This window comes from Athene cunicularia (genome assembly GCF_003259725.1).
Source record: "Athene cunicularia isolate RWA chromosome Z unlocalized genomic scaffold, athCun1 chrZ_part2, whole genome shotgun sequence".
Classification (NCBI taxonomy): Eukaryota; Metazoa; Chordata; class Aves; order Strigiformes; family Strigidae; genus Athene; species Athene cunicularia.
Genome location: NW_020799143.1, coordinates 20,202,676 through 20,217,429, shown reverse-complemented (window position 1 = coordinate 20,217,429; position 14,754 = coordinate 20,202,676). Strand labels below are relative to the sequence as shown.

Below are 14,754 nucleotides of genomic sequence, written 5' to 3'. Positions count from 1 at the left end.
AAGGCCGGTGCCGGGGAAAGGCAAGGCGCGGAGCAGCCCCTCGCCCCGTCCCGTCCCGTCCCGTCCCGTCCCGTCCCCGGTGGGGCCCGTTCAGGCCAAGCGATGATCTTCCGGGGTAGATTTACAGGAAGCTGGAGCCTGGAAAGGACTGAAATTACAAGCAATGCTACCCACCCCGTTTCACCTCTTAAGAAAACAAAACAAAAACAAACAAACAAACAAACAAACCCAAACAAAACAGGCAGGATAAAGGAAAGTTAATATTCTACCTTGCAAGGGCTAGCGATTGTAACATACAGGCAGTTCCTACGCGCCACAGGTGCGGACAGCTGTCTAACTAGCAGCAGCCTAAGCTACAAAGCAAAATACTCTGACAGCGTGTTGCAATCAGTTATTTCCTAAACTGCACAGTAAGAATCCACTTCTTGTAGTTGTGCTCTTCCACACTTCCTCCTGTCCTCTGCCAAATTTTCAGGTACAGTACCTACAGCTTTTCCAGACCTAAGCAGTAACAGAGAGGGATTCCCCCCTTCCTGGCAATGTAGGACAAGAACTGTAGGACACAGTGGCAGTACAGAGAAGGAACAATGGGACAAGGACCAGGGCTAGTATCTTGGGTTCAAAGGTTGCAGCAGGACACTTGGACAATGGATTCACAACCCGAAACTGCAATAGCTGCAACTCACTCCAAAAACCAGTGGAGATTCCAATTCCTGTTAACTGTGGTTAATTAATTCCAGGTACCTGCTAATATGGACTGCTCGAGACGACAGTCACTGGTTTTGTCTAGGGGCTGTTTTGGTTGTGTGAATACTTTAGTCCACAGAAAGGTACATTATTACTGAATATAGCAGCCACTCAGGGACCCATTCTAGGACAGTATTTTCTGTGACTGCAAGTGTTCTCATTCATTACCTCCTGTAGGTAAAATGTTACTCTGAGCCAGTAAAGCACATCCTTTATCAGACCTGCATATGTTTGATAGAACTTCTGATGGTGTGTTTCAAAAAGCAGGGAAGAAAGAGAAGGGAATTTATGTAGGTGAGTGGCCAAGTTCCTACTGGGTTATATAAATGCTGGTGATGCCGTATTATTTATACCATATTAATTATTAATATGTGAGGATGTCAAGTCTCAGCTAGACATCTTTTATTGTTACTTAAACTGAAAAAATAAGATAGGCTTACCAGAGAGATTAGAGATAAGTAATTGTGATGAAGAAGTTTCTTTAAAAAAAAAAAATTCTGTGGAAACACAGACAAATTTGATTTCAGATCCTTCCACAGGATAGGACTGAGAGATGCAACAGTACCAAGTAAAATCATAAATATGAAAAGCATACAAGTACTAATAAGCTTACCACTGGTTACTATGTGATGCATTTTTACATTTCTAAAACTCTCACTTAAATAAGCAGCTGGCATTTTGCAATGCTTTAGGAAATAAGTTGTCAAGTTTCTAAGATTTTTTTTTTCTTTAAATTATTTTCTACCACATGAGGAGCAAAAGCTCCAACAATTGAAGTTGGCTGTGAAAATTTCAACCAAGACTTTGATGTCTGCTGTAGTTAAGAGTTCTCTGTACCAAACCATATTATCTAGCTTGGTCAGCTTCTTGTCTCTTTCCAGCAGAGGTGTGTGTCTTTGTTACTGCTATCTTCTCTCAGACCTTGTAGGGTTCTTGTTGCATTTTTTAAGAGAGGTTTTTATACATCAAGCAGATACAAGATACTACTTAGTTCCTTGAAGTCCAACCCACATTCTTATCACTTATGGAGACTAGTTATGCTTTTGCAGCTAGAATGGCCTGAGATAAGGCCTATAGGGAGACATAACTTTTATCAGACTGCAGAATACATTAGTAAAGCAAACAACTCCTTTTTCATAACTGGGGGTGGGGGGTTGAAGAGTGGAGGAATGTCTGTTATGTAGCATTTGATCTAGTAAAGGATGGTACTTGTTTACATACCCTGTCATTCCTACTAAAAATGTCAGAAGGTATTTTCTGGTATTATCCAGGTAGTTTTCTCTAATCATCCAAAGTCATATGCAAGTCTCAACAAGAAATGTTTATCTCTTGTTTCTAAGTTAATGACAAATCAATGAATTAGTGTACTTGAAATATTTTATCTGTATTAACAACCTCACTTACTGTATCTTTTAAAAAATTGTCAATAATGTTCAAGTTAATGAACTTTGGAGGATGCTACTGCCAGCAAGGATCATTTATACAATTTCAAAGGGGCCTGAGTTAGGGGTTAGCAATTTTAACAATGATTTCTTAATGTTTTTCATCTTGACCTTGTCCCTTAAGTTAATGTTGTTCATACCACTGCACTTTGGTATCAACATCTTTTTAAGCTGGTGTAAAATAACTGTGAAGCAGTTCCAGATGCAAAATCACTGAAGGGTCAGGCCCCACGCCTTCAGGCTGGAAAAAGCTGGTATCTATCTTGTTGCAAGCAGATGCATGCACCACTGGAAAAGGGTCAGCAAATGGCTTCTATGAAAAACAGGTGGACTGCACTACTGATTGTTCTTTTATCACCGTCTAGTATAATGGGTTTGGGAATACAGCACTGAGTTATATGAAATTAAATTACCTGAAATATAAACAAAGTCAGTAAGAAAACAGATCTTGGGAGAGGTGTTAGTATTTTCAAACCACTGAATTCTACTACAAGGACATGAAGTTTGTTTGGGTTTGTTTTTGTTTGTTTGTTTTTTTAACTGAGGACAACTACTGCAGGCTACCACTAAAGGCAAAACTCACTCTCTGAAGGCTGTATGATTAAGTCACAAGATCAGACATACAAATTTGGAGTTACTCCCTACCTTTCTCTAAGCAGGTATCAACCTGTGCTTTTTTCTTTCTGGGCAGCTTGCAGGGCCAGAGTATCCAGATACCACTGCACACAGACAGCCCATGTCTGTGACCTAATTCTTCAAATTTTACTCCCTGTGGTGAGTTCCATCTGTTTAGACCTGGAGAAATAGACCAATACATTACTTTAATACCCCAGGGAGCTGATTATGCCTTCTGTATCTATTTTATTTTTACCTGACATGCACTGCCTCATCAGCTTTATAAATATGTTTAAGAGTCTTTAAATGTTCATCTAAGTGCTACCACTGCAAAATACCAATGTAAGATAAAATGAAATATTTAAGCATTAAACATACATATCCTTACAAGCTCCTGTACTCTTTGATGTTTGAAGCTTTATACCATTTCATGTGTTACAGAAAGAAACAACTGGTTCCAAGCAGATCATTAACACTGCTTAGCTATAATCCCTCTTCCCTCTCAGCAGAACTATGTAGTCACACACACCTCAAAAAAAAAAAAAAAAAAAAGACTTGTAAGTGCACCTGCTTTAGAGAAGTTTTTCCCAGTAGGCTCCATAGTCTATACAAAATTTCCTTTTCCAAGCATTAAATGATTGTTTTAATTTATAAATGACTGTGTTAAAGGGATTGTACACAAAGGATGTCACAGTCTCTGAATTTTGTTTACTATAGACATTCTGGTTTTGGACAGAATTGTTGCAGTTTTGTGTCCTCAGTGTCTTCCTAAGGACAAATAATTCAGACACTGTCTGCTAGGTAAGTGGGAAAAAGTGACTTGTATGTGCTTTAGGAAGGTTAATCTCATGCTTAAACTAAGAAATTTCATGGTTTTCCTCAAATAAGATGAATCAGAAATACCTACTTTGCATAGAGGCAAATTCTAAATATGCTATACACTGCATGAAGGAGCTGATACCTCACATGGATATACAAAATGTTTTTGCTTACAGGGAATGAAGACTGCTGTCTTGCATTTATAAGAGGAATGCTGCAGAAGAATTATCTTGCTGAGATTAAGCAAACTAATTTTAAAGCCTGGAAAATAGGTAATCATGAGACACAGGCTCTAAATTAAGTCAGAGACTGAATACTCAGAGAGAAAAAACAAACAAACAAACAAAAAAACCCCAAACCAACCACCCTTCCATTTCTCTATTCTGTGCATAATTAAGGACTAGTACTCTCCTCCTTGTCAGGGTTAAAAAAAAAAAAAAAAAAAAAAAAGCCACAACAAAATCTTAAATGAAGAATTCTTTAGAGGTACAAAGTATAATTCTAGATTAAAGTGCCAAATTCTGGTTTTGCCAATCCAGCAGGTTTGCTACATTTACTCCTAGAAGAAATGTTATTACCAATAGCTTGAATAAAGTATCACAGTGACACCTGTGTAGTTTTTAAATACACCACTGCATCGAAGCATGACATTTTGGATTGATGGTCACTGGTGTTCAGGATTATCTCTCTGCTGCCAGGGACATTAAGGAAACCAGAACAGTTTCTATAGTTACCTTAAAATGACTGCCCATACTGAAAACCCTGAAATGTTTTTATGAAGCAATGCCTGTTGAGTATGTTCCTTCATCTTTTCTCCTCTAATTTCAAGATTCCCCTCTTCATTATAGAGCCGGTAGAAGATAAAGGCAAATGCCATGTTATAGAGTACTTGTCTTATCTCTTTAGATGCCTCTCGAAACCATCTCATGAAGGCAGAAAAATAGCAAAACATTAAGTCCTGTACAGATCAAAAGCAGGTTGACAGCTGTGATAGTCTTGAGAACAAAATATTTTATTCATTAATAAATCTATAGTTTACAATAGTGTTTACTAAATAAATTATTTTTTTACAAGAAATAAACTAAAATCAAAAATATTTCAAAGACAATATATGTACACAACATAAGGCCTTGTTATAAGTAACATTTTTTTCTCCTTTTCACCAACCAGTAAAAATATCTTTAGAGGCTCATTTTCATATAGTATGTGCAGAGGTTTGCCTTAAGCCTTGTATGACATCAATTCCAGTTTCCACTGATGTGGACCTAAGTAATTAGAACCAAAGGGTCAAAACAAATGAAATTAATTTTATTTTTAAATAGGTAAAGCAGATAATAGATTTTGCTTGTGCATAGTTACACAATGCATGCAAATGAAACCACTAGAGGGCCGATAAGAAAATACCACTTTCAAGTCCAAAAAAGATGATTGGCAATATAATAGAAAGCAGCTTGAATACACAGTTCTTCACAGTTCAACAAACAGCAGATGATAGCAGAGTAGCAGTGTGTGGAATGTTTCACATAATTTTTGCCAAGTGGTTCTTTCTGTGGTTCAAAGATCCTGACACTTCTAGTTGATTATTACTCTTTGTCTATCAGGCTCAGCAAATTCCTCCTTCTTAAATCAGGAGTGCAGAAAGTACTCTTCATTAACTGTGGTCACTTCTCTTAGTTTTACTCTGTGTGCGTCCTTTGTTACTGGAAATACAGAAATGACAAAGTCAAGAGTCGTGTTTATTTCTTTTCTACACAGAACTTTAAACAGGTAACATCTTTCTTCTAAACAGGCTGCAGCATAGTTTGGCAGTGATTCTTACCTTGTCCTCTAATCAAAAGCACTGGGTCTCGTCTCTTGTACAACAGCTAACCCCTATGGTTTTGCAGACACTGCAGTACACTTCATTACATGAAACAGATACAGCTGTTGCTTCAAAATGCTGAACACTCTGGACATCAGAGAAGACAGTCCAAACTGAGAGCACTCAGCAGTTCACAACAGCTTTTATTACCTTGCAGAACTGACTGGGGCATTTGTTACTTAAAAGTGTTACGGGCAAAATGGCAGTCTTTGTACGTCACATATAAAAGTCCTGTTAACTTCTGCATGATACCCTTTCCCAGCTTAAAAAATCACACATATCCAAACACTTCTAGGCACAACTAATGCTCTAATCAATGTCACAGCAATCATTGTATTTTACAAAAAAACCCCACAAACTTAATAATGTTAATGAATTAAGAGTTTTCTACAACAACTTCTACAGAAGCAGTGGTTACATAATGCAGATAGCTGATCACTTCTTATCATCTCTACAGAGTCAAAGATGAATTGAAGAGAAACTATTCTTTACTGAACACCTTATTACTACAACTCAGACTAAGAATAAACTGACTGCTGAACACAATATTGCAGTAAATTGAATATCTCAGCTAATGTATCCAACATGGAGCAGGGCACAAAACAAAATCAAAGACATCTGTAATGACCTCATTCTAAAACCTTATAAAAAAATATAATGAAGGCCTATATTCCCATTTATTAAAGAGATTTTTAAGGTCACTGTCCTGGTTCAGCTAGGATAGGGTTAAGATTCCCCAGCAGTGGTGAGGGAGCTGGGTAATTTGATACCATGCTGAGATCAGGTCCAGGCGCCCAATGGAAGGAACGGTTTCTGTGTGGATTTTGTCCCAGAGAGTACCCGCGACAGGGCTGCTCTATCCTGTTGGTGTATCTCTGTATATCTTTTGTCCTGATTACTGTTATTACTGCTTATTGTTATAGTTGTTCGGTTTATTAATTGTCACAGTGTTGTATTAAATTTTTCCTCATCTGAGCCCCAGGGTTTGTATCTCACTCTCTGCCCCATCAGGTCTGAGGGTGGGGAAGGGACAACGGCAGCGTGGTCTTGGATGCTGGCAGGGCCTAAACCACCAGAGTCACCTTTAAACTATACTTTTCGATACAAGCATTTAACTAACCTTTAACTAGTTCAAAAAAAAAATCTAATCTTGATTATGAACAAGAAAAAACCTCCAGAGGCACCTGTAAAGCTTATCTTAGAAAAAGATAACCAGTAGATTTAAATCAACATTTTAGTTCTGTCTTCTAGCACTAGACTTTGAACCTTAAAGAATGATATATCAATATCATTCTGTGGCAACCTTTAAAGCTGTTACTGTATTGTGCACCAGTGTTAGGGTGTTCACAATCACTGACAGTATTGAGCACAGTGCCGATTTCTCAGAGGCTGTTGTCCACCTCTAGATAGCTGTGGTCTGGCAATACAAGTCTATCTACTGCCATATTAGCATCTGAATGTGCTAAGGGAGTAAAATATGATGTAGATACTTACAGGACACAGAACATTTTAATATGTAAAATGAAATTGTTATATGAGTAAAATTAAAGAAATGGTATTTTAAAAAGAACATGACATAAGGCTAACAAGGATTTTTTTTTTTTAAGAATGTTTGGCAAAAAAAGTTGAAAAATGCTAGTACAGATAAACAAAATAATGTTTTACCAAGCCAAGGTGAATTAGTCAAAATCTTCATTAGCACCATCTAGTTCCTGGCTGAAAGCTCAGATCTGAATGACAACACAACTTCAGACCCTCTGGCCTTATCGCTACTTTTCACTCCAAGGAGACTAGCAGTATTGCTGATGCTAGCTTTATGCTATTCCACTAATTACATAAGGCAATTATGACTACTCTGACCCTCCCAAAGCATTTCAAAGGGATCAGCAATGGAAAAAACATCCCCAAAATTTGCTTAGCAGAGTTGGAGAAAACTGACATGATCAAAACTCATACCAACTTCTAACGATGTGAGCCAGTCACAGAAATCCTATTCATAGTACTGCTACCATTTTAAGGAGGTGGGATTTTCAGATGTTCATACGTGTGTCACGTACAGTCCAGTTCTGTGCAAATTATTCTGGAAAAAACCTCCCATCTATTTCAAGGTGCAGCACATGATCCTCTAAAACTCTGTAACCACTGCACAATTTTTGAGTTACTTTCATTGCCTAAGAATGGAATCTTTTCTTGACAAGAAACATTATTTAGTGGCAGAGATTGTGTTTTGCCATAGCAATTGAGTCTGAAATGATATATAATGAACAAATGACACTACAGGTTGCATTCCTGTAATGAATGTTTGAGATGTCTCACACTGGGTACACAACTGATTTACAATGTTTGAGCCTACTTGAGGCTTTTTGTATTAGAGCATTTTTGTGCTTCAGTTCTCTTCTCATGAATTTGTTTTTGAGCTGATTGATTTCCTCCTATGGAGCATTAAAAGCCCTGGGCATGAGAACGTGCAGTTTAGCGACCATACATGCTGGCACTTTAGCACATGGCTTACTCAGGTAATGTAATCTGAAATGTCTTGCACCTTTTTAATCTAATCAAGCACGTAAATTCCTGTGTCTGATTTTCATGCAAAGGTGACTGAAATGTTGCTGTTACTTTGCTTCCTATGTAACATTGCTTCCACAAGAACACCTCTGCCAAACTACATTCAGGTGTTTGGTTTTTGTTTCATACCACACTAGGTTTCAGTTTTATCAGAGACATAAGCCTCTTTTTCCTCTCCTTTTTAAGACCATGCACGGGTGGATAGAGGGATAAGATAGATAACAGGAAAGGAGCAGTTACCTCACTGCATAAAACATGTAGGTTTACCTCCTTCAGCCCTAATGAAACAGGGTTCTACTTTGAGGAAAGCACTTCATTGGTTCCAGTATGTGCACATTAACATTTTAAGGATTATTCGGCTCTCTGGAGAAAGAAGGGATGTCTGTAAGTGGTGAGGCCTGAATTCCCTTCTCATAGCCCCAGAATTAAAGGTCAATCTACCATGTTTTTCCATCAGTGTGTTCAGAGGAAATGGTGAGGCAGAGAAACTGAAGCATCCAGAAAGACAGCAACATATTGAAGTATGCAGCACAGTGTGACTGTACACTTTTTATAGCTTCTTTTCACACATATCCTGCCTGCTTTAATTTCAGCTGCACTGTTATTACTCCACAACAGCACCCTGAAGAAAACTGCAATGTGATTAGAATTGAATCAATACTATGAAAGACTGAGAAGCAAATATTTCTGAATGAAAAACAAACACCTAATCAAGGAGTTATAGTGGAAGTACAATCCTCTAGCCAAAGTTGTGTTTGACTGGGATGCTTCATTCTGTCAGAGCCAGGTGGTAATTTTCTTCTCTGAAAGAAGAGTTTGTACTAGAAGAGAGAGCTTAGGATGCTAAACTGAAAATAGCTGAAGGGGTAAAAATATTTGTAACAGAAAGGAACAATGAAGATGAGAAGTTAGACAGTAACCTGGCAGTCAGAAGGGTTTGAATATGAAGTAGGAAATGCCCAAAGAGACAGGCTTTAATACAGAACTATGGGAGTGAGAACAGAAGAAAAGGAGAAGAGCACTGAAGAGTAAAAAGAGTCAGCCAATTCTGACAAGTTTCTAAACAGGCATTTTATAGACTGGTATTTGGAAATCTGCTTATCTTTGCATCTACAGCAGCTCTGAAATAAAAAATTAATCTCCAGCAATGTTTTAAGACTTCAAAATCCTATAATAAAATTGGCATTTTGACATAAACCACAATGTAAGTAATTCTAAATGTAATATGATTATCTACACAATTCATCTGACACAAATCATAGCTACACTAACCAGACTCTAAATATGCTGGGCTTGTTCATCACTGCTGTTATTCGATTCTTTTATTTTACTGAAGCCCTTATCAATCCCTTGCAACCATATCTTTGGCATTAGTGACTTCTAAATTATATACCAATTTTGTGAGCCCTTCTTTCAACAACAGGAGGCAATGTTATATTACCACATAACAATTTCTATACTACTTAGGAATCTTTTATTATAGTTAAATATACAGGAGTATTCTTCAAGCAAAATACTATTATTTATTTATTTAAATCCTAAATTTACCACCAGATGACTTAAGATGTACAGCATCATGACATGTTTGCCACTGTGCTATTTCCATGCATATTTTTGTTCCATTATAAAGGAAATCAAGCCTACTGGCAATGAACTAATTAAAGTAACTCTTAAGCCTTACTACTCTGATTTTACTGATATTATACTTTGACAAAGTAATGTCAGCTACCTTTGTAAGTTGTTTCAGGCTAAGAAAACAGAGTGGGGTAGTTCATAATTGCACATCAGGGACAGAAAGCTCAATCAAAGTATTTGGGACTTCATTGCAGAACAGAAGGAACAAGGTGATTTCAAATTACTCCTTATTTTCTAAGTGAAATTATCACTTTTAAGGTTCCTTCATTTTAGGTACCAGTCCTTAGTAACACTGGACTAAGGTCTTCAGGATTGGTTGCACTTGCTGATCTCTCCTAAGAAACTTTCACAGGACTGGGCTTGTATTTCCTACTAATCACGTTCCATAGAATACAGTAGACTTCTGTGTTCAACAGCGGTTGCTGACATTTAATGCTTTTCTCCTTATATATCAGCTGATGGTGTCTGAACTGACACCAATAAACAGGGCTTCAGGGGAATTTTAAAAAGAAAAAAAGTTTATCCCCAGAGGAAAAAGAAAACTAGTTTACTCTGTTGTTTTGTAGATTTCTACATCAAAGTGGTAAATAGAAGAGTGTTACCTTCTCTGTTACTGGCTTATGTACAGGACACCATCTGTTTATCTCAGACGTCATCTTTTGCTTCTAAGTATCTGATCTATCACTGTATTACATATTCATAAAAGCAAGAACCTTTTAATGTTTTAATTCTCTGCAGAGAAACATTTCAAATTTCCAACTATTTTATATATGTTTCTATCTTTCTGCAATATTTAATTAAAAATTCTAATTATTTTTACAGAATATTCAGTATTTGTTTCTCATTGTATAGTACTAGAATATTTGGAAATAATTTAGATTGGCTTATACTTGCTGCTCAGTGCAGATCATGGTTAGTCATATTTTATTCATAAAAGCTACACTTCTTAGGTTATTATCTGGGTTAAAAGATTTAGGCAAAAGTAAACAAATGGAATTTTAAAGTAAACTTGGATTTGAGGATGTTCCTAACAGTGCTGCTTAGAATGGCAGGTGCACAAAATTCTGGTTTGCTGAACCTGGCCTTTGTTCAGAACTGAAGAACTCTGGACCCAGACCAGCCCTTCAGCTGCAAACTGAAGATGTCTCTGTACCTGTGTCCTGGAACAAAAAATTCTTGCTGTTAACAGGTGATTTCTCAATTTTTACATTAGCTGCACAGAGTGATTTTTCATGGTGTTCCCTTAATGTAACATCCCAAACCCAATGCTCTTACCTGTAAGAGGAATTTTCTTTTTTTTACAGCCATCACACCTTACTTGACTGTCTGAATTTGTACACAACGCTCTTCAGCTAAATGCAATTTTAAAGCTTTTTTTTTATAGTAAGTTAACACTGTAATTTTACTACAATGTCTTCCTTTTCATTCATGGGATCAAAATATTCATAGGTTGTAATTTACTAGAGGACTAAAATCTGTCCAAGCATTTTAGCATTTCAAAGCAGGAAGCAAAGACAAAGGATTAGCAGAGTGACTGAAATTAAGTAAATTAAGATATTTTTCATTGTAATATCTAGCAGGTAAAACTACAGCAGCTTGCCTTGCAGTAGAAACATACACAAGGATTATTAACTACAGGATTAAAGCAAAATCTGGGAATCCCATTTAAAGCTACATTTTCTTATCGTGCTTTTAAAAGGTCAAAATGTATCTTGTAACCTTTGCAACTGAGGCTTACATCAGCTAATGCAAGCATCATTGATTTTCTTTATTCTTGAGATTTACATTAGAAATGACCGACTTGTTCCTAGAGTTCTCAAAAACATGCATCCTTCTAGCCTGCATTTAATCATCCTCCTATAAAAATAAAACTGCTTTCTGCTCAGCAACAGCAAATCAAACTGATAACACATATCACTGATACTTTACTATTAGACTTTCCTAACCAGTGGCTAACTGTTGCTTCAGGGTACACTGAAGGATACTGGAAAGCCTTAGAAAGTAAAAGATTAGGGCACAAAACAGTATCTTATTCCTCTTTCTTCCACAAACACCTCAGCATACATACAGGGATACATGTGATTAACTTACAGCTTGCTCACACACAATCTCAAAATAGGTAAGGAGGCATCGATACAGTGTATTGGGACAGGCCCAAGAAGGCAGGGGTAAGCAATTTCTCAAAATGAGTTTGCCACTTAAGAAGTAACATGTGCTTAGCCACAGCATCCAGTTTAATTGAAGCTGTCAGCCATTGCATACCTAGACACTTGAGGTATTTGAATTCTGAGTTTGGATTTTTCAGGGTGCAGAGAAATGGTGCTGTTAGGTCAAAAAACATCTGTGATTCTCTCCACTTAAGACCTATGTATTCTTCCAGACCTTTGCTCAGGGGAATAAACACTGGGTGTCTGTGTAACACCCAGAGTTGGGTTTATTTTTCTGTTGATACTGATCAGTGAAATACACATATACATACAGCAGTCTCCCAGATGTAACAGTAATGAATGTTTTACAAGGCAGAAACTAAAGCGATCACTGTTACACCTGAAATTCATAAAGACAGCTTTATATAAGTTATCACCTATGCCTGTCCCTAGATTTTGAGAGCATTCCACCATCCACCCTATAGACTTCAAACTTTTTTAAAAAGCACTTCACAGTGCTGAGCAGTGTAAGTTATAAACAAGATTGTTATATTATAAATTAAATTGAAAAGTTATCAACAAGAAATGGTTTCTCTGTGGGGCCAAGAGAACCACAGAATACCCCAGGCTGGAAGGGACCTCTAGACACCATCTGGTCCAAGCTTTCAAGGGAAAGGAAGCCTAGATGAGATTATCTAGCACCCTGTCCCACTGCATCTTGAAAAACTCCAGTGACAGGGATTCTACTATATCCCAGGGAGGCTGTTCCAGTGATTGAGTGTTCTCACTGTAAAAACAGTTCTTCCTTATATCAAGATGAAACCTCTCCCGATGCAACTTGTACATATTGCCCCTTGTGAGGAGAGAGCCTCCATCATCTCTGTAGCTACCCTTTAAGTACTGGAAAACTGTGATGAGGTCTCCCCTGAAACTTCTCTTCTATAGGCTGAAAACACCTAATTCCTTCAGTCTTTCGTCACATGGCAGGTTCTCCAGGTCTCTGATCATCTTCATTCCCCTCCTTTGAACGCTCTCCAGTCTGTCCATGTCTTTTTTTCATTTGTGGGGCCCAGAACTGGACCCAGTACTCCAGGTGCAGCGAGATAAGCGCTGAGTAGAGTGAGATGATCAGATCTCTTTCTGCTAGTAATGCCCCTGAGGATGTGTCCTGGTTCAGCTAGGATAGGGTTAAGTTTCCCCAGCAGTGGGGAGGGAGCTCTAGCTGGGTTATTCAATACCATGCTGACGTCAGGTCCAGGTGCCCAAGCAAGGGAAGAGCAGGGACGGCTTTTGTTCGTTGTTGCTACCCTTCACTGCTGTATCCTTGTGGTATATCTCTGTATATCTCTTGTCCTGTTCATTATTATTACTGTTTATTGTTACTGTTATTGCTATTGTTGTTGTTTGGTTTATTATTTGTTAACTGTTGTATTAAATTTTTCCTTATCTCAACCCCAGGGTTTGTATCTCACTCCCTGCCCCATCTGGTCCGTGGGTGGGGGAGGGACAACAGCGGTATGGTCTCGGGTCCCAGCACCACAGGATGCAGCTCAGGACCCAGTCTGCCTTGAGCTGCAGTGGTGCACTGCTGACTCATGTTCAGTTTGTTGTCCACCATGGTTCAGTCCAGGTCCCTCTCAGCAAGGCAGCTCCCCAGCCATACAGATCCTGGCCTGTGCTGGGCTCTTTGGTTATATCAGCCCCGATGCAGGACTTTCCACTTGTCCTTGTTAAACTTCATACAGTTTTTGCTAGCCCACTCTTCCACCTGGTCCAGGTTTCTAAAAGATGGCTCTCCCCTCTGATGTGTTCACATCGTCACCCAATTTAGTGACACTGGCAAACTTTCAGTCCCATTGTCCAGATCATTTATGAAAATGTTGAACAGTGTGGGGCCCAGCATTGATCCCTGGGGGACCCCACTTGTGACAGGCTGCCAGCCTGAGTAATCACTGAGTAACCACTGATCACCACTTTCTGAGTGCAGCCTGTGAGACAATTTTCTGACATCTCACGGACCACCCATCCAATCTGTATCTTGACAGTTTGACCAGAAGAAGGCTGCGGGAAACAGTGTTGAACATTTTGCTGAAGTCCAGGTAAGCAACATCCACTGCTCTCTCCATGTCAACAGAAGATGGTATTTTGTTGTACAAGGTGATCAGATTAGCCTGGCATAATTTGCCTTTGGTAAATCTTTTGGATTTTCCCAATCACCTGCTTAATTTGGTCTGTAATAGTTTCTAGGAGGACTCTTCCACCACTTTCCCAGGGACTGAAGTAAGGGTAACGGCCCTGTAGTTTCCTGGCCCTCTTTTGGGCCATTCTTGTAGATGGGTATGAGAACTGCGATCTTCCAGTCATCAAGGATGCCCCCTGATCTCCATGACTTTTCAGAGATAATAGACAGTGGTCTTGTAACTATGTCAGCCACTTCCATGAACACCCTGGGGTGGATTCCCTCAGGGCCCATTGATTTATATGGGTTGAGCACTTGCAGAGGGCCACTACTAGTGGGTCAACATGTGCATTGTTGTAGCTACCTGATTCTCTGATCTGGGGTCCAGCTGCACCAGTAGAGACAGATGCAAAGAAGGTATTGAAAACCACTGCCTTGTCAGCATTATTTATAACTTGTTTCCCTGCCCTGTTTAGTAATGGTCCTATGTGTTCCCTGTGCTTCTGTCTTAGCTGCTCATGTATCTGAAGAACCCTTTCTTCTTGACATCTCTGGCCAATTTCAGTTCTAGCAGAGCCTTAACCCTCCTGTCTGGATCTCTACATGCCCTATAATGTTCTTCTAGTCCACAACAGGTATTTGGCCACCTTTCCATAGCTGGTATGTTTCTTTTTTGCTTTTAAACACATCCAAAAGCTCATTGTTAAGCATGAGTGGTCTCTTGTTCTGCCTTCTACCTTTCCC

The 14,754-nt window shown here is 38.6% G+C and overlaps 1 protein-coding gene across 1 annotated transcript in view; it reads right to left on the bottom strand.

Moving 5' to 3' along the window:
• Positions 1-10,519: 10,519 nt before the first annotated feature.
• PIP5K1B (phosphatidylinositol-4-phosphate 5-kinase type 1 beta) overlaps positions 10,520-14,754 on the bottom strand; it is a 78,848-nt gene continuing 74,613 nt past the window's right edge. The window contains exon 14 of the mRNA XM_026866348.1: positions 10,520-10,844. Within this exon, the coding sequence (XP_026722149.1) occupies positions 10,809-10,844 (36 nt within the window). The 3' untranslated portion in view covers positions 10,520-10,808. The remainder of the gene's footprint in view (positions 10,845-14,754) is intronic.